We start from the raw sequence: 20,766 nt of genomic DNA, 5'->3' as shown, positions 1-20,766 counted from the left end.
TCGGGAAGTGAGTGCGATGGGGATGATCCAGGGATAAGTGTTGATGTGCAAGCCAGTGAATGGAAATGCTTATTTGCAGTAGGAGAAGTGACTATTTCTATTACCCTATACCCCGAAGCCCTACTGATGAATTCATAATAATTTGTAATGAATTAACTAAAATAGTCATAGGTATTGATAATAGTTATTGTCAGGATTTCCATTTACTTCTACTAACCAGGAGGAGAGGCTCCTTGAGCACATAATTGAGAAGGAAGAGTGAGCTCAGGGCCAGCCACCGGCACAGCAGTGCTTCTAATTCTGTGCTTCCTAGACTGTGTAAGAGTCTAACCAGCCCGTCTGAACTAATTATCGTCTTTTTGAAACTACAGGTTCAAATCACATTTCCTCCAGTGCTTCCTTCCAAAGTAGATAGAAGCACATGAGAGCCTACACTGGGGAAGGATATCTCATACTAGGGAACAAATACATAGGAGAGCCATAACATAGCGTAAGCTTCAGCTGGACCAATTCAGACTGGAAATAAAGCGGAAATGTTTAGCAGTGAGGGCAGTTAGCCAGTGGAGCAGCTTCCCAAGGGACATGGGGATTCTCTGTCACTTGGAAACTTTGCAGAAAGTTCCAACTTCACTTGGAAAATTGTCAAGTGTCTAGGGGTACGTCCACATGGCAAAAAACCGAACCCACCAGCAGCAGCGAGTCTCAGAGCCTGGACCTACAGACTTGGGTTCAGTGGCCATGTGCTATAGATGTTCCAGCTCATGCTGGAGCCTGGGATCTGAAGTGTGTGCGGGGGAGGGGTGCGTTTCACAGCTTGAGCTCAGCCCAAGATGGAACACCTAAATGGCTATCTTTAGCGCCATAGCACAAGCCCGAGTCGTAGACTTAGGCTCTGAGACTCACCTTGGTTTTTGCCATATAGACAGACCTTAAGTGATTTAGGTGCTTTTGAAAATGGGTCTTAGCTTCTCTGTCACTTACCCCACATCAGGAGTGATTTTATTCACCTAGTTTAACCACAGACTGTTTGGCTAGATGATGAAGTTACTGGGTGAGGGTCTCCAGTCCATATGGTGCAGGAGGTCAGACTGGGTGATCATAACGTTTCCTTATGGCCCTATAATTTATAATGCATGTTGGCACAGTGCTCTCACAAGCTTAGCAGTCAGCTTACTACACGTTTTTGAATCGCACCAAAGCACCATGCTCAACAGCCCTATGGATGGCTCAGAACTCCTGTCATGCAACCCACATCTGCATCCCCTCATGATCACATTTCTAATATGCAAAACCCGAAGAAATACACTCACCTGCTGCACATACACAAAATTAAGTGCTTACAAGAGTCCTACCAAGCAAACATGCTACATATTCTATTTTGTAATCATGTGCAGAGTTTGCAAACACCTTAAGGGAAAATTGCTAATACTTGATGTCATTGAAATGAAAAACCACCTGGGATTGCATTTATTTTTATGTGCATTTTTGTCCAGATGGTCACATTGATTGCAACATCATATTTTGTCCCTTCCCTTTGGACACAGTTTTAGGTTTTTTTATGGAATGTTTTTATTAATAATAGATTATCAGTTGTGGGGTTTTTTTGCTTGTTTAGCTATCGTTTTCATGATGGCTTACATTAGTGTTGAATGGCAATAGGGAGTGCTAGTCTTTTCACTGACAGGTGTCTTCCTTCCAGAATAAAAACCAATCAATAATTATTGACTGAGAGAGTGTCCTGGAAGATATTAAATACCCAAGGTTTTGCTATGAAACCATTCATCAATATTATTGTTTTAAAAATTCACAGATTTAGTATTTTATCTGCAAAGCCCTACTTGAAAAATGCAAATGTGGCCAAAATCTTTATTGAATCTGCATCAAGCGGAAAAATCAGATACATGGTTATACTTTACTGTGTTTTGAATAATTATGGCACGTCTTTGCAAAGTTAGAAGGAAGGAAATAAACAGGGTAAGCAATTTTGAGGGCAATTAATTACTTACAGAAATTAGATGAGCTTAACAAAATTGCTCTTTTCAATTACAATAATTAAGAGCAAATCTCAGAAAACAGGCCAGATCTTTCACAACAACCTCCTGTTGAAACAAAAGGGGATAAGAGGTCCGATGTTATAACATATAACCAGGCAAATGATGCAGTAATTCCAAGTCCTGTGCCTGAATGACCTAAGAAGGTGGCCTGGAGTGGTGGATATTAACTGGGTGAGAACTGCAGGACTGTGTAAGGGAGTTAGGAGTCCTACTCCCATTGAAAGTCAATGGGAGTTGAGTGTATAATAACAACAGGCTCTTTTGAGGATCCTGCCCCCAAGTGACTTGATCGTTTGCGGCTCTGCACAGACATCTTCCTTGGGTTCAAATTACAGGTGGGCAAGCCTGAAAGGATTCTGATCAGCACTCAAAAGCTCATAGCTGCGTTTCCCCCCATTGTCCTACACCTTTGCGTTTTCACTGACACTAGTGTGACACAGCACTCTCATTCTGATGTGGTCATGACATGCACGCACCTGGCGATCAGTGTGCGCTGATATAGGTGACTCCCCCAGGTGTGAGGGACTGATTAACTGAGTGCCAGATCCTTGCCCAGCATTTACCTGAATTATCCACAGCTTATTTTGGTCCTTCTCTAGGGCCGCTCTCTCTTCCCCTCGCAGGCTCCTTGACCTCTCTTCCCCCAACAAAATTACCCATACCTGCTACCTGAGATAAATTCTTAACAGTGCCAGGAGCTTGCTACCCAATTTAAACATCTTCAGTGACTGGTAGGTAGCCCGCTATTTGGCAGCAGCTGGCTAGCCTGCTGTATCTTCTGGGAACAAGGCTGATAGGCCGATTACCCCACAATATACCCAGAGGGATCTCCGAAAAGCAGGCAGTCTAATTTTTCTCTTTTTCTTTTATGTGCAGTAGGATCTTGAACTCTGCTCTGGGCCTTCCTGCTGATTCTGGCTATGTTAATCCAGTAAAAGCTATTCCACAGATGCAGTGCTTAATTTGTGCCAGGGTTTGCCGGAGCTTGCCATAAATTACAGCATCAGTTACGAATGTAAAAAAATTGCTTGAGCCTCGGCACCTTTTCCCTTCCAAATGTAGCATTGTAGAGATGTCACCCTAAGGGCAGTAACTGAGAACATGGCTTTTGGCCTGCTTTCTTGCAGCTCAGTGGCAGCCAATGAGAGTTCTTTTAATCATCAGAATGGGGAATCCGAGGAAGCATTAAAGGGCTAGGAGAAAATAGGGGAAACGGGATAAAATCTTGTTGATGATTGTAACAGTGTAGTAGCTGAAAAATGAGACTGGTGAAACTGTTCCATGAAAATCCAGCAAAGAATCCTGTGGCACCTTATAGACTAACAGACGTTTTGGAGCATGAGCTTTCGTGGGTGAATACCCACTTCCTCACCCACGAAAGCTCATGCTCCAAAACGTCTGTTAGTCTATAAGGTGCCACAGGATTCTTTGCTGCTTTTACAGATCCAGACTAACACGGCTACCCTCTGATACATGAAAATCCAGGTGATGCATATTAGTGGTCTAAGAAATTTGATTATAAAATGTGGCTTGATGCCAGCCAGTCATGTTGGATCTTTGTCACAAAATGTGAAGCCAAATCCTTTAAGTAGTCCCTTATTGCTGGCTATTGATTTTTCAGAATGAAGACACTCCTTCACTAATTAGCAGTGAACACATTTGTTTTATGCCAGGAGCTACTTCGAGTCATTTATGGTAGCTTTTCAGAAGTTTCCTCAATCAATTATTGCTAACCCTAAAACCGAAGGGAAAAAAAAACACGCACCATATGAATGGAAAATAACATCACATTGTGTTTTTAGTCCTTCTACAGGAATTCCCATCTCCAGGGAAGATTAAGATGAATTATGCACATTTATTTCAAATTATTTTTGAGGCGCACACATAACCTTTCTTTTTTTCAGAGCATTGATCACCCATAGAAGCCAAGTAAGGTTCTACTCACTCTGGGCTCATTTCTGTCATATTTGCTTAGTAGACTACTTATGCTCATAGCGACTACCCATATGAGTAAGAATTTTGATATCAGCACCTTTTGTCCACATGCTTATCAAGCCTGAACCTTTTATTGGTCTCAGGAATAAGGGGGAACACTTTGAAATGTCGTAGGTATTTTTAATTAGTGGAACCTATGATTAAACCATCAAATGTCTAGCTGCATGTTGTTGGTTATTTCTGTCTTACTTTAATGGGCTGCTTTCAGTTCAGAGTTGGCTGAAAAGTTAGATTTTGTAAAAAAACAAAACAAAAAAACTTACCTTATACCACATAAGGCCAACAGAAATAATTCCAATTTAAAAAAAAATACAGACTTTCTTCATTTGTTTTTGTTCCAGCTGCAAAAAATACAGGCAAAAAGTATAAATAGTTAAAGTAATTGAATTTCAGAAGTTTGTTCAAGTTTTAATACTCTAGGTTGCTAGTAGCACATACATGAGGAAGTCTGTCTGCAGGATATTGCTTTGAGGTTGTCGATGTCCCTTTGAAGTGCACAACTGTGCTGCTCACTTGCACGCTCACATTTCTGGTCATTCCATCTAAAAAATACTGACTGTGATTTTAAAAAGAGCCCAAGTCAATATGGTTTGTGCTCCTAAGTTACATAAGTGCTTCAGGAAATCCCACATAGAGCAGAAATAGAAGGGGTCAGGCAACTGGAGATGAAAATGATTAGAACCATAGCATCTAGTCAGGTGGGAGGGATAGCTCAGTGGTTTGAGCATCAGGTATCTAAACCCAGGATTGTGCGTTCAGTCCTTGAGGGGGGTCACTTATGGGTCTGGGGCAAAAATCAGTACCTGGTCCTGCTAGTGAAGGCAAGGGGCTGGACTCCATAACCTTTTTGGGGTCCCTTCCAGTTCTGTGGGATAGGTATATCTCCATAGATTGATTTCTGAGTGAACTAGTGACTGGAAAGGTTGGCACTGTTTATTTAAGGGAGAGGATGAATGAGAGGATCCTCATCCACAGGGGCGAGGCCTAGGCAGTATGGTAATCCATGACAAAGAGTCCTGTGGCACCTTATAGACTAACAGACATATTGGAGCATGAGCTTTCATGGACCCACTTCCACGGACACATGTGGTGGAAATTTCCAGGGGCAGGTGTAAATATGCAGGCAAGAATCAGTTTAAAGATAACAAACTCCATCAGGGAGGATGAGCCCTTCTTCTAGCAGCTGAGGTGTGAACACCAAGGGAGGAGAAACTGCTCTTGTGGTTGGCAAGCCATTCACAGTCTTTGTTTAACCCTGAGCTGATGGTGTCAAATTTGCAAATGAACTGAAGCTCAGCAGCTTCTCTTTGGAGTCTGGTCCTGAAGTTTTTTTGCTGCAGGATGGCTACCTTTAAAAAATTTGACACCATCCGCTCAGGGTTAAACAAAGACTGTGAATGGCTAGCCAGCTACAAAAGCAGTTTCTCTTCTCTTGGTGTTCACACCTCAGCTATTAGAAGAGGGCCTCATCCTCCCTATTGAGCTAACCTTGTTATCTCTAGACTGATTCTTGCCTGCATATTTAGACCTGCCTCTGGAAATTTCCATCTCATGCATCTGACGAAGTGGGTATTCACCCATGAAAGCTCATGCTCCAATACATCTGTTAGTCTATAAGTTGCAACGGGACTCTTTACTGCTTTCTAAAGAAGCTACCCAAATGCCTTACTAAGACTACTTAAAATCAAACCAGTACACAGCCAATATTCATAACTTTGAATATAAAAATGATACATGCATACAAATAGGATGAATAGATTCATTAGATCATAACCTTTACAGAGATATGTTACATGGCATATGTAGCCTAAAATATATTCCAGTTATGTCAGATATACATTCACAAGCATATTTCCATAAAGTCTTATAGGGTGCAACATCACACTCTGTGTGTGTGTGTGTGTGTGTGTGTGTGTGTGTGTGTGTGTGTGTGTGTAATAAAATATATAATTAATAATAGGGGAGATGTTAGAAGTTGTGATGCTTTTCAGGGTACTCATGATTCAGTCACGTTTTTACTTCCCCCCACCCCCGCTTTCTGTGAGTGGCAAAATGCTTGTACTTAACTAGGTGTCAGTTCCCTGACACCATCAGCCCGTTACCCACCTAAGCAATCTCCTCTGGGCTATGCCAGCCCTTACGTTGCCTTGCAGGTTAACAGTTGGTGTGCCCCAGTCCCCAGCCACCTTTGAAGTGTTCCTCTGTACCCAGCCTCTTCTCCATTGCACACTCAGAGAGATACCAGGGCTACTGTCCCCAGGAGACACACCAGCTTGTTTGGTTCCGCTCAAGAGCAGCACCTAGCTTAATCTCGCAGCTCTGAGATATATTTACAGCAATACATTTATTAAATTTATTAGCAAAGGTTCAAGAGGCACAAAATGTTGAGAAAGGATAACGGAAACAAAAGATTACATATAAAACAAAATCATAACATGATTTCTGGAGACTAAACGTAATAAGCTATCCTTTGGTCTAGAGAAGTTTACCCCCCTCAGATGTCTTCTGCAGTGTTTTCAGCCAAGCCTGGTTGTGATCTCTTTTTCATGAATATAACTGCTCTGCCTGATTACTTCTTAAGGGAAGGATAAAGAGGTGTCTTCCTGGCCTTCTCCTTATATCCCCCAAAGTTCAGGGGTTGTACCCAGAGTCAGGTTAACCTTCTGTAGCTTATTCTCCAGTGTGTTGCCTCCCTATTGACTTCACTCTCCCCTCCCCATTGACTTTGTGTGTAAATGAGGCTTCCACTATGTTGGCTTAACATATTTTGTTTGGCAGGAACCTGTCTGTCAACTGTGCCTTAATACAGACTTTGGGAACACGTTTTTATTAGACATACATAACTGCTTGCATAGTATCTGTGCCTATATTTCACAGTGGTGTTAATGATGAATGTGATCCTGGCTTTCATTTAAGACCTCACACATGACATTCTCTGGTAAACCAGAATGTACAGACCGGAATCAGGATATTCTTGTAACCCCCTTGCCAGTTGGCATTGAGGGATTAGGGTCACAGAAGCATAGGCCAAGATTTTAAAAATCAGATGCATATTTTATCCCTTGCCATCCCTTCTGTATCTGGAGAGCTGCAGGATGCTCTCTGCTTTGAAAACCAGGCCATTTAATTAGCTGCCTAAATGGGAATGTAGGAGCCTAACTTTAGACACCATTTAGTCCTGCAAACATTGTAGGGAATACAGGAGGTAACGTGGACACTTCTTTCTCACAATGTAAGAACGAGGGGACTCAATGAAATTGAAAGACATGTAACTTAAATCTGATTTTAAAAGATTTACACAACACATCTATAGAATTCGTTGCCCCAAGCTACAGTTGTGGTTTTTCTTGGATTCAAAAATGGACTGGACATTTATATGGTAATAAGGCCATCCACCATTCTGTCAGATAGATGAAAAGAAATGTGGGGATTTGGATCCTCATGTCTCAGGGCATAAGCTAATCCCTAGTTGCCATGAGTTAGGAAGAAACATATGGAATTAGATGGGGGTACACAGTATTTTAAATATGGACCCTCTACAGATTCTTTATATGTGTGTTACATTTTTGGGGATAATGTATGTTCATTTCATCAAGACTTGGGGTTGATTTTTACTTGCTTGTATCGTATCTAAGTATCATGCCAAAGCTTTATATCTATCAGCTACATTTTCCCTCAGTCAGGGGCTGGTAATATATATAATTCCAAGGCTGTAGTCCCTTTTCTGTAATTTATTGTGTGCATTGCAGGCAGTAACTCTACACTAGCAATCATAACAACATACAGCACCCCTGAACGTTACCAGGAAACAGGTTCTGCTCTGGTCAGTTTATGGGAACAAATATTTACATGTGAGCTAATCTTTGTAAAACTACTTTAGTTTTTAAATCAAAACAAAAAATAAAAATGTTGTACATGACTTAGGAGCCTACGTCCCATGAGCCAGAAGTCTGAAACCCATGGGAGTTAGGCACTTAAGCTTCTCAGGTGCTTCTGAAAATTCACTAAGGGCCTAGCTGCATCTTTAGGCACCTAAATAACTTTGAATATCTGGTCCATGGGACTTAGGCTCCTAAGTGTCGCAGTCCCTTTGGAAAATGTGTCTTAGGCTTGTAAGTCACTTAAATGTTTTGAACATTTTACCCTTAGGCACTTTTGAAAACTTTAAGCTACAGGGCAGATCCAATGATTTCACATTTTGCTATCACAAAAATAAAACAGCCCCTCCAGATAGCTTGGAGAAAGGACATTGCTGCTCAGTCAAAAACTTTGAAAAGGCTGTGACAGCTGAAGCTAAGACACTAAGGCTATGTCTGGCAGCAGCAGGTAGGGCATGTATAGCTACATGCCGCAATGAAAAGCCTGTTGCATCCAAACTGTGATGTGTAGCTACACGTCAGTGAAAGGCTCTGGCAGGGAGGAGACACAGCTCCCCATGCTGGAGCCTTTCACTGTTGAGAGAAAAGGCTCTGGTAGGGGGAGGCCGCGGGGAAACGCCCAGCTTCACAATGACTTACAAAATTCAGAAAACTGGTTATGAGGCCAAAGACTGCACGCTCTTCCCCTTCACTTCCCATGGCTTGTTGAGGAGGGGAGCAGACCTTTGGACAAAGCCATGCTGGGGACATGTGGAGGGAAAAGGTAGCTGCCCTGGCTGCTTCTTGCTCTACCTAGTCACTGCTCTACCTTCTGCAAAGTATCTGCATGGCCCCTATCGGTGAGGCCATTGGGACAGGGGAGCAGCCAGGAAAAGCTGCATTGAGTGACATGCTCCTTTCCCCAGCCGCAAACTGACCAGCTGAGCTGCTGAAGAAGACCACACAGAAGGACTTGTCCTGTCCCTTTTGCCCTTGCCTTGATTGCCGCTGCAGAGATACTTTTTGTGGCTCTTTTTCCTGGGTAGCTGGCTGAAGTGTGCTGCCTGCTGCTTTCCCCTCCCCCTGCCCTCTGCTAGGAGACACTGTGGTTTGCACAAGGGATTGCTATCAGCTGGGCAGTGGTCGGAGGGTGCCTGTCCTCTGCCTGGGTACCAAGGTTCCCAGCTGTAGCATCAACAGGCCATAGGAGGGGTCTGTGAGAGGGCTGGTTGCCCTGATGCTCTCGCAGCCCCTTGGAGGCAGAGATGGTGCAGTGCATGGAACCCCAGTTCAGCCTCTCCCCTAAGTCACAGTCAGAGCCCCTGCTCATGGAGAGAAAGAGAAACCAACAGGCCCTCAGACCAAGGGCTCGCTCCGTAGACTCTTGGTACCAATAGTAAGCTCCCTTTACTCTGCCCTCCAAATGGGAATCCTACCCCATTCCCAACTCCCACTCCTTTCCCCAGTGAAACAACCCACACTCTTCTGATAGCCTCCCTCATGGGCCCCAACCCAATGACCCTCAGGCTGATTCCTCCTCTCTGGCCTGTTCCCCACCACCACCCCACCTCGGTGCTGAGAGCCTCACACTGGTACTCACTACTACCCTTCTGCACCCTTTGCTTTCGCTCCTGACATGACCTGTTTCCCCCAGCAGCGAGGAGAGGAGCCACACCAAGAGCACAGGCTGGGAAGTGACACAGGTGTTTGCTGGCCAGGGAGGATGGTTCAGGGTGGAATTTGCTCCAGCCAGGAGTCCCAGCTCCCAGCAGTCAGAAACCTTCCTCATCCTCTACCCCGAGCCTCCCTCCCCAGCCCCCACGGCTTCCCTGCTAGAAAAAAATCCATATTATGAAGTCAGGTGTCATCCCCCTGGGAAGCCATTAGATCGGCTTTGCCCCTGGATGGAAAGCTACCCCAAGCATCCAAACACAGCAGAGATCTGCATGTAACCATGACAATGGCTTCTTCCAGCCTGGGCCTGCATGCTGCCAAGCAGCAGAGGCCACCTGTAGGGAAACTGGCCATCCTCTTGTAAGTGAGAGCGTGGCTGTAGTAGAGGGAGGCCAGCCCAGGGTGCGCGAGATGGGAGGTGGCGGTCGGATGCTGGAGAAGAGTGATGGGGAGATGACAAAGCACCAACACCACTAGGCTGGTGGTAGTTCAAGCTGGAGGAGGAGCGGGTCTGCCAGCCCAATGGTGTTGGTAATGGTGCGGAGGCGGGAGTCGACTCTGGCATGGGGTGTTGTGCGGTGGAGTTAGCGGAGGTGTGAGTGAGTGCACAGGTAGCCTGGCTAGTGGGTTGGGCAGGGTTGCTGGACCGTGACTGGGGGTAGCTTTCCCACTTCACTCAGGGCCCAGTCCTGATCTCACACCCAGGTAACTCCAGTGACTTTTCATCTTTTTGGTGGACAACATCGTTCCCCCACCCCTCATAAAATGGAAGTAAATAGGTCAGCACTTTCCTGTCTCCTTGCAATCAGCGGGGAGGGTTTTAAACGATTCTAATGCCATTATCTTTAAAAGAGGGTAATGTCGCCATCTGACTCATGAATAGGCAACCTGGGAGTTACAATTATGAAAAAAACTAATAATAAAAAGACAAGGCTTCTATAGGACATCCTAATATATTGGACAAAGAATGCCTGAGGTACAGTGAAGCTTGCCATCTGAACATATCAAAGCGTTCCAGGTTGACTACATTAGATTTCCTCTATTAATGTTCCCCATAGACAGCAATGATTTTTTTAAAAATAGATTTCTAAGTCAACTGAAATTTTATAAGCAACAGAAGAAGACTGCAGCTGGGGAGCTGCAGAACTCAGGGAATGATGGATGCTTTCATAAGTGATGCCAGGATGCTGCCGTTATTTAGATCCTCTGATAAGTAAACCAGTCTGGTCAGTGTCTGGGGGACACACCTGAGGAGGAGGCTGTGCCATTGTTTTTGGTAGGCTGGGAATAAGCTTTGGTTATTTCTTACAAAATATTCTTTCTGGCATTATATTCTAATGTTGGTGTTCTTGTCTTTGTCTATGCATTCTTTAGCTATGAGGATAACAGACCCTTCATCAAGTAAGAATGACCTGAATGGCTGATAAATCCCATTTATCAGTGTGGTCTCATGAACCAGCTGGCAGATCAATATTGAAAAATCATTAAAGCTTCTGTCATTCACGTTTGAGGCAGAAGAGCAAACTGTGCAGGAAAATGGCCAGGCATACAGCTTCTATGCAGAGTAAACATGCTGCATGTGTATTGCCAAACAATTGTCACTTTATCTGCTTCACAATTCCTGATTGGACGTCACCCGAATTCACTGCAAATGTTAAAGCAATCTTGTGTAGTACAGACTTATTATACCAACAGCAGCTTTCTTGTTTCATTACGCTCTGTCGCTCTGTGCATCAACTGTGTTGTGTTGGTAAGGAGGGCTTTGGCTTGGAATTCTTAATGCAATTTAGGGGTAAATTTTCGCAGTGATGCATGGATATTAATCCATATAACTCCGAAGCTAATGGGGGCTAAATCTCTGTGCAAGGCTTGGAAAAAATGTCTCCTTAAAGATGAGAATGCACAGTTGTCACAAATTATCAATTTCAGGCTTTCAATCGTGCCAACATTTGATGTTTTGTTTTTCCATTTCTTTAGAATTGAATTATAAAAAAAAAGACTATGAAAAACTTGTAACAGAAACACAAGTCTGTACAAAGAGCTAAAAACAAAAGGAAGCAAGAAACTTACAAATTATGCACTTTGTATCAACATTCCTTGTCCTGCAACCAAAAAAAAAAGAGAAAAAGTAGTATAATGGAAGCATAACAACTTTGCAATAGACTTTCAGTTTGTTCTTCTGGTGAAGAGTCCTTTGTGTTCATTTTTTTCAGTACCATTGTCATATTCTCTTTCATTTTTCAGTTCTCTTTTCAAGTGTAGGGGATGGAGCAATTTTATGCAGTTTCCACCCCCTCTTTACCTCCAGGTCTGTTTTCTACATCAGAACTTTGTATACTGCACAGCTTGTGCTGCGTGGCTCCTCTAACCCAAAGATTCCTTTCAGCTGCTAAGGTAGCATATTTCTGTTACTACCATATAAATGGTTCACTCTCTCCTGTGCATCTCTGTAGTCTGAAGTGCTCTCCTTAGACTCAAGAACTGGCTGAAACTGGAGATAGGGTAATTTTCAATTACCATTTCAGTCATTTTTAAACAACCAAAATACACAAGGACACAAGAGAAAAATCTCTATTTCTGCATTACTTTTTTTTTATATATAAATGACTTGATTTTGCAATTAAGATCATAATGTGGTCTCCTTGCTGCTGGAATCTTGGCAGGAAAAATATTTAAAACAGCCAAGCTATTAAACTTTATCAAGTGACTGCCTTTCAGAAGTATTTTTGAGACTGCATTTTTAATTTGCATAGTACTAAATATTTATTTACAGAATTGACTGGAAATGCTTCAAAGGAGCTGGTTCTGGTTTGCTAGATATATAATAGGGATTTTTAAAAAAAAACTGTCTAAATAAGAAGTTACCTTAGTGGAGCTCTTCTGGTCACATGGATAAATACATGTTTTATGAACTTCAATGGAAGATATAATACTGTATTTTCTTTCTAATATTTAAAGAAGAACAGTGAGAAACATTGACCGAACAAGAGTGTGTTTCTGTTTAGGACAAACCCTTATAAAAGCACAGGAATTCAAAGTGAAGGCTGATATGTTGCCCTAGTGGCATGACTACAAGATTGGCATCCCCAGCTGCAAATAGCTTGGCTTTCTCACAGGATTTTTCACTCTCTCTCTTTCTCTCACACACACACACTCTCTCTCGCTCTCTCCCCCTCCCTTAGCAGAATGCAAACCCAACTCCATTCTATCTCAAGCCAAGTTTTTTTTTCAAGCCTGCAATGTCTGAGGAGGTTGAAAATTAGGCAGAATTTGAGCTCACTCCTCCCTATCAGGACCTTGATCCTTCAAGTCCTTCTGCTGTTCCCAGCCGATAGCTCAAAGCTGTTGCACTCCAGGACTGATGTAAACAGAGGGCACAGACGAGGTGAAGCGTTATGGTGCAGGCCTCCTCGCTCAGAGGATGTCAATCCAAAGCCTCTCTCAAAGAAGAGTTAGAAAGAGGAGAGGTGCGAGTGGAGAATGAGCATGTCTGGGCAGGCTTTCAGGCCTGAGTCCCTTCATACCTAAACCAGGTTTAAATGCTATAATTCCATTCACTTTGGTAGAGTTACTCCTGATTTACACCAGCGTAAACTAGAGGGAAACCTGGCCCTTTGGCTTAAGAGTGGTCCTCAAATGAGGCTGCTTGCCCTGTATTCCCCACTTTGGCCACTCGGTGGAAGTTCACATGGTGCCTGCAGAGTAGCACTCTCATTAAGGTCCGATCCAGCGTTCACTGAAGTCTATGTGATGACTCCTATTCATTGCAGTGGGCGCTGAAGCAGAGCCTAAGGCAGGACTGGGTTCCCTTCTGCTCCTTGCCCTGCTCTTCACGCTTTGGCTTTTGGGTACCCCTATGGAGTAGGGTATCCACCCCTCCATGTGACTAAACGTTTAAAGTTTCAGAGTCGCTTGAGTTAGCTTTGCCCTTTCCTGGATGAGGGTTTGGGCTCCCTTTACACTGAGCTAACAGAAGTAAAACACACCAGCTGACCTGTTTGTCCAAAGCTCAGAGTGCTTACCTAAGTAATCTTGGTTTTTCAAAAAGGAAAAGACTGTGAACCAATGTCTGGAGTCATTTCTTGCCCCTGCAGCCCATCCTAGCAACCCAAGTGAAATGCATTCTTGAGGGGAAGCAGCCACACATTGAGAATATTCCTCCCTACACCATTAAACTTCAGAACAAAACTCTGAAGTAGAAGCACAGAGAGCTTCCCCCCCAACTGACAGCAGGCAAACCGAGTCCCAGAGCCTGACCAGCCATGTGTAGTAGTTTTACCTTGTTTTAACTGGCAATGGTAAAGTTTACCAACAAATCAGAAACTAGGGGAAAAAACAGGAATAAAGGTGCCTTAGTGACTGTTAAATAGGGAGCATTTAAAGAAGCTAATCCAACTTCACCAGTGAAACCCATGGGGGCTAACAAAAGAACTCCTTAAAAGGGTTTGGGTTTTTTTTTGTTTTGTTTTTTCTCAGCCATTTGCAGAAACAGCATCTACATATCATTTACATATTCACTGCTACTGCATTAAAAATGTTTATGGTACAAATCTGCTTTGGTTAAGATAAATTTCTGTCCTCATAACATTTTCATTTTTGTATCTCTCCTCAAGCTCAAAGATTAGTAAAGTGCATGGAATATGATAAGCGATTGTGTCAAAAAAAAACAAAACAGCACATCCCTGTAAATCTATCTGATTACTTTTTCTTCTGCTAAAATGATAGTGGAATATAGTCACTGCTAGTAGATGTGCTAATTCCTCTATGGATCAAAGACCAATTCCTTTCTGCATTTGTTTTCTTTCTCTCCACAGGTCATGGGTTATAGGTGCAATAGCCCTACTCTGCCTCTTAGGACTGACCTGGGCCTTTGGACTTATGTATATTAATGAAAGCACAGTCATCATGGCATATCTCTTCACCATTTTCAATTCTCTGCAGGGAATGTTTATATTCATTTTCCATTGTGTCCTCCAGAAAAAGGTAAGACAGAATATTCCGTGCTTCATAGTAGTGATACAGGGTATTTCGTTGCCTAACAACGACGCTATAATGTTACCAATGTGCCTTGCATTTTTATTGAACAGACTTGTTTCTGTTTACATAATAAGGGTTGTATTTAGACTGGAAATTGGAGAGATGCATGAGAATGAGATACTGAATGAGATGCATGGCTGTGGCATAGCAACAATCAGGATGTTGAAGATCACATTATCAAATGCAATACTAAATGGTAGCATGTAGTTTTGAGGGAGGATGTAATACCTGTGAAAGCTATTTGCATTTTAGAGGCCTGATTCTCCATTCACTTACTCCAGTGTTACACTGAGATAACTTCATTGGCATCAATGGAGACATCAGTAACATCAATGAATTTCCTTCGGATTTGCATGAGTATAAATGAGAGAAGAATGGAGTTGTGTATCTTGGCTTAATTTAATGCCTGAAGGCACTTGGGAATTGCCTGTCTATATCGATGTACATATTAGGTGTTAATAGGAACTGCTTCATTTATTTTTTTTTAAGGGGAAGATTTTCAAATATTTTGAGGTGCACTGCAAGCTATATATAATAACTGTTCCAAAAAGTCATGGAGAGGTTTTTAAGATCCATTTTGTACAGCATGGAAATTCAGGAGTATAAAAGCTCTTTAAAAAAATTAATTTTTTCTACCGATGTTAAATGTACTTCTGGAATAATAAGGCCAATTTCTCTTTTCAGCTTACAATAGAAAAGAATGTAAGCACTTGTAAATGCAGGCTCGGATCCTGCCTTGTGACCTGTGTGGCTGGAGAATAACAGTGTAGGATTGGGGTCTTGCTGAAATTTGATCCTGTTCTCCACCTACGGGCCACATCCAAAGCCCATTGAAGTCACTGGAAAGACTCCCATTGACTAGTGCACCAAGATGTAGGTGCTTGACCTTGCACCATTCGGGTGAATGGGTATCCTCCCATTGACTTGAATGGGAGCAGGAACAAGCCGTTGATGAGCCTCAGTGTACTGCATTGCAACTGGTAGGTTGACAAGTAAAGCCTTGGCCAGCAAGTTGTTTGGAAGTAGTCTGAGAATCAGCTTGCTAAATTGTCATGCTTTAAAACTGGAGAAAGAAACTTAGAGTCAGATTTTTGTTCCATGTCATTTCATCTCAAGAGCGATCATCGTAAGAGACTTGAATGCTTTAGTTAAAATCCAAATTTGTGATAACGATTCTAAAACTTTTTAACTTCCATGCATAATAATAAAAACGTAGGGAGATGCTGACTACCTTAAGGAGACAAGTCAGGTGAACAGAGCAAATACTGTCAGAAACATCTTTAAGCGCCTACAGTATCTGCAGTTGTCTAAGAAGCCATAAATGTTCTGGGGATTGCCACCTTACTTTAGGCTACTGTTTATGAAAATCTTGACCTAAAAGTTTAGAGCTGCTATTTAGTGTCTCAAGTTGCGCAATGCAGCATCATTGACTGCACTGTATAGATGGGTTTCAAGCATTTCTTGAAGGTAAGAGACTAAGCAGTCCTATATATGTATCTATATTCATACGCCAAGCATTTACTGATGTATTGGCATCAGGCGCATGCTATGTTCTTACTGTTTTAATGATAATCACCCAATTCAGCAAAACATGTCAGCACAAACCTTATTTTAAGTACCTGAGTAGCTCCATGGAAATCATGAGGAATACTTATATGCTTAAAGTTGAGTGCATGCCTAAATGCTTTGCTGGCATATACTCAGTAAGAGCAATGTAGTTACTTAAGTCACTTTTAAGCAGCCATATTGCTACAACCTAAGTTTAAAAAAAAAGAAAAAAAAGAAAAAAGAAAACACCAGAATTCTCCACCAAATCCACTGGGGTTTAGAGGAGAAAAGAAAACTCTGCTTGTAAATGAACCGATGACATTTTCACTTAAATGTGGAGAAAATTGTAGAGCTTCTGAGCCTTCAGGAGAACCAGTTCTTCTTTATTACAGTATGTATGTGGAAATGTTAATTTGATCTTTTAATAAATGAATCATTAAGGGCTAGATTGTGATTCCCTTATTCATGTTGAGTAGCATCTTACTCTGCAGGCAGTCGCATTGTCGTGGGGCATCAGGCACCACTCAGCGTGAGTAAGGGGAATTCGTCTGTCCCATATTAGGCTGTATAAATTCTACCATCTATATACATGATATATAAAATAGAAAGGAATCCTGCTAATCTCAGTCAAAAAGAGCAAACGGGTGGCACGAGCATGCCCTTGAAACAATTCTCTGCTGAATACGCTGTTCGAAAAGCATTTGCATTGGATCTGTGCACCGCTTTGAGTGTTAAGTGCAGTATCCTCTAAGGTGTTGAACGATGACAAGAGAAGGCAGTTATACCCCAAGTACCTATAAACCTCCAGTGCCTCCTGAGTCAAAGGCCTGCTTGCCTTTGCAGCACTGACTCTGAGAGGGCATCTGATAGATGTGCAAGTCTTGTTGTGTATTACTGCTGCTCTGTATTTCTAACAATTGTCTGAGCCTTTACTAGTCTATATATACCACAGATTGGGAAAGAGGGAAGGCACTTAAACACATGCTCGGGTCCTATTGGGTGTGTCTACACTGCCTTGTAAATCCAGATCTGTGGGACCTGGGTTAGTGGACTCAGCATTTCCAGGCTAACACCTCGGTATCCACATGCATTATAAATCTGAGTTACAGTTGCTGGACCCAGGTTTAGTGGTGCTGGAATTAGGGGTGCTGCAGGTTCTGCCACACCCCCGGCTTGAAGCAGTAATAACAAATACCAAATACATGGCGTCGTCGCTGTAAAAATTGTCCCAGCACCCCTGCCCAGGTCTCAGAGCAGTGCTAACGCAGCCATACTGCAGTGCACAGACCTTCTGCAGCTTGAGCTGCGTCCACACTGCAGAACGACAGGGCTTCAACCTGAGTCTCAGCAGGACGTGGGCTCGGATCCACCCCGCAAACGTGAGTCATACCCCAACCTTGATGTGCAGTGTAGACATACCCATTGACAGCTTTACATGCAATCCTAAATAGGGATTCTTTTGTGAGCCTAGGCCCCAATGCTTATTCTGGAGATTCTGACGCCCTTACCCCAGTCCAATAGCACTTATTCCATGCCTAGTGCCTTTGACTTCAGTGGATCTGCCTGTTGCATATTCAGCAGAAGGCCCATGTCAGTCTCTGGTCCATTAAGTGCTAATTTCAGCAGCTGCCGCTGAGGCGTGGGTTGTGCTCTTCTGGTGTTTGTATATTTCTGGGGAGATGGGGGCTTCATTTCACCATTAAACCTGTTTCAGCTGTCAGTGGTTTGGGTTTGCTCTGCTCTCTGACTCCTTAATGATTCTAGTCAGACGTACAATGTTTCCTTTTATGAAGAAGTTGGATTTCTTTCAAGTCTGTGTTTCCTGTACACCCTGTTGCTCTAACTCTCAGCCCTCTTGCAAATGTTTGTTTTCTAGCACAGCACCGCTTAATGGCATTATAGCATTCTGGCCATTCCAGCTCCGGATGCCTATTTTACAGTCTTTGGCCAGAATCTCTCCTCTCTTGTGCCAATTTTATGACAGTGTTCTGGCATTGATTTCAGTGGGATACTGCTGATTTACGCCAAGGTAGGGGAGAGGAGAATCCAGTCCAGTCCCTGGATTTTGGGAATCTCTTTCCCTGAACCAAGGGGTTGGGAGAGGTATTATTTGGGGGAGGAACATTTTCTGTCTCTCACGGACCGGAAAATCAGCACATAGCTGCGGTGGGAAGCAGTCGGTGGCTAATTAAAGGAATTGAATTATTTTCTTTCAGCAAAGGACTGATTAGGCACTCAAGAGCACATTGGGCGCTCATGGTATTGTGTTTGTCTCAAGCTTTTATGGAAAGGCCTAATAAAAAACCTCTGTAATCTGCTATTTAAATAATCATTTCACAGATAGGTTTCTGAAATGCCCACAGGAAGAGTGGAGAGAGATTTAATCAGAGAGCAGTGAGCACAGTGTGCTCACAGACTAACCTCTGCTGGTCTCCTACTGCATTTACATTTCACGTGGAGAAGTAAAGTGGCCTTTTTTCACATTCGTGGCACAGCCTGAGATCACCTAGCTCAGCAGATGACCCATTTTCACTCTGGCCTCTCCCTGGTCTCCATGCATGTGCAGTCTAAATTATACACACACTCCAAACTTTTGCAGTGCCTAGAGCCTCAGTTTGGGGGGGTGTCCGTGTAGTTCCATTGAAGTCAGGGGAATGACATCAATTTCTGCCAGCTGAGGATCTGGCTCACTTTGTGTGCTAGAGAAATTAGCCCATTAACTCCTCAGTCTTGTCTGCCATATAGAGGGCTTTATGGGGGTGTTTGCACCGTTCCCACCAGTTCTACACACACAAGACTTCATTTCAAAGACTGTCAGTTTCACAGGTTTCTGGAGTTTGAATATATATATGAAATCAATTCCTCTTATATGTTTCTTTTTTTGTAATTTTCTTCCTAGTCCTCTGCCAGAAGCAATAACTTGTAGCACCACGATGAGCCGATATGGCAGTTCATACCAAATCTATGAAGATATTAATTTTGGGGCATAAATAGAATGTCTCTAGTTTCTCTCGTGCTGCTTTGATGTGCCTCAGAGGTAGCTAAATTCTACTGATATCAGTGAACTGCTTTCCTACATAAAAGCAGTCCCTTATGACATCATAAATGTAGAGCTAATGTGTTAGGAGAACACTGTTGAAAGGTGTAATGGAATTCTTCTAAATGCACAGAAACAGCTATAATTTTAATGAATCACAGAGGAGGAAAAAAACTGTGAAAATCTTAAGTCTCAGGCTGGAGGGGGAGTTGCCCACTAATGAAAATTACTGTTTAATTGGCTAGGTACGTAAAGAATATGGAAAATGCCTGCGCACACATTGCTGTAGTGGGAAAAGTACAGAGAGCTCCATTGGCTCAGGAAAAACATCTGGGTCACGGACTCCTGGACGATATTCCACAGGCTCACAGGTAAACCATGTATGTTCACCGGCATGGAATGCTTCTTACCTCCCTGCTAATATAGTTCTTTGCATCGGGTGATCTGTAGGCAAAGGATTCATTTCTGGAAATGAGACATCCCCTTGGACAGGACATCACTTTGTGCAGTAACAATCCATCAGTCAAGGAGGCTTCATTTGCTTGTAAAACTAATGAGGGAATTGTTGATTATAAAACTGATTGGATAAATGGGCAGCTCAAAGACTTCCTATTTGATATCATTCTTTCACTTCTGAACATCATGGGTCACACTCTGCTCTTTGTTATAGGGGTGTAATCTGTAGCATAATTTGGTGACCTTAGGTTGTAATTACCATTAGCATCCCTTAAGCAGTCCTTAAATGAGTTGAGGTGAAAACAAAGGTGTTTTTCCCCAAGGCTAAGGAATGAGTGTTTTATATGACAAGGTTACTGTGCTATCCTGACAAAATATTTATGCTGATAAACAACAGCAGCTAAAAATCTTGTATAAGCAGGGTGCCGAGGCCTATCATTTTCTGGCAGTAGTTGTTTTAATCTGTTTGTTGGTTTACTCAGTTTCCATAGTTTATGGATCTCTGCAAAGAATCAACTGAGATTCAAATAATATTATTTATTTTCTAAACTTTATTATGCTCTGGTCACCCAAAAATTCCATTTTTATTTTGTTTGGGAGTTTGGCATTTTACTCCCTAACTTGTGTAAGGATGCTGATTTATGAAAAGCAGTTCATATAAAACGAAGTAGCTGACTCCTTAATCAAGAGAAACCAAACACACGCTTATTCTGCATTACTAAAGCATCTAATTATATTTGCCAATTCACCTATTAAATTATGAAAGAAACATGCAGTGAATAACACTTTATAACCTGTCAGGAAAACATAATTTGTGATTTATGTTGTCTTGGAAGTAAATTGTTATTTGTTTTAAGTTTTCCAAGGTTTCATTCAAGAGTTGTATTCTGACATCTGCTAGGGACTGCACACACTCAACACATATAGTAATGGATCATGGAGCCTTTCACTTCTTGGTCAAAAGTGTCTCTGTGGCTGGCCATCCTGCGCTTCTCACAAGCATTACAACACACAAATAAAATTACAGCAGAAAATGGATGGTGCTCCTACTGGGTTATAGAGAGTATCTAATGCCATTTATTTAACATTTGTGTGCATTGTCTCGGAG

General features: G+C 42.5%; 1 protein-coding gene and 1 long non-coding RNA gene across 21 annotated transcripts in view; one reads left to right on the top strand and one right to left on the bottom strand.

Annotated features, from left to right (window-relative positions):
* ADGRL3 (adhesion G protein-coupled receptor L3) overlaps positions 1 to 20,766 on the top strand; it is an 817,914-nt gene that overhangs the window by 754,199 nt on the left and 42,949 nt on the right. For 8 of the 20 annotated variants that reach the window (XM_030565466.1, XM_030565463.1, XM_030565473.1 and 5 more), the window contains 3 exons: positions 10,955 to 10,981; positions 14,395 to 14,563; positions 19,448 to 19,582. In XM_030565466.1, the coding sequence (XP_030421326.1) occupies positions 10,955 to 10,981; positions 14,395 to 14,563; positions 19,448 to 19,582 (331 nt within the window). The remainder of the gene's footprint in view (positions 1 to 10,954; positions 10,982 to 14,394; positions 14,564 to 19,447; positions 19,583 to 20,766) is intronic. The other 12 variants (XM_030565478.1, XM_030565475.1, XM_030565477.1 and 9 more) reach the window with 3 other exon arrangements.
* Positions 1,034 to 5,296, bottom strand: LOC115652869. Its single transcript, XR_004000759.1, has 3 exons — positions 5,200 to 5,296; positions 3,451 to 3,452; positions 1,034 to 1,047 (listed from the first exon to the last, which is right to left on the bottom strand). It is a non-coding gene; the product is annotated as an uncharacterized LOC115652869 (long non-coding RNA).

The sequence above is a fragment of the Gopherus evgoodei genome, chromosome 5 (genome assembly GCF_007399415.2).
Source record: "Gopherus evgoodei ecotype Sinaloan lineage chromosome 5, rGopEvg1_v1.p, whole genome shotgun sequence".
Lineage (NCBI taxonomy): Eukaryota > Metazoa > Chordata > Testudines > Testudinidae > Gopherus > Gopherus evgoodei.
The sequence above is the reverse complement of the archived record's forward strand: the minus strand, read 5'-3'. Positions and strand labels throughout refer to the sequence as shown.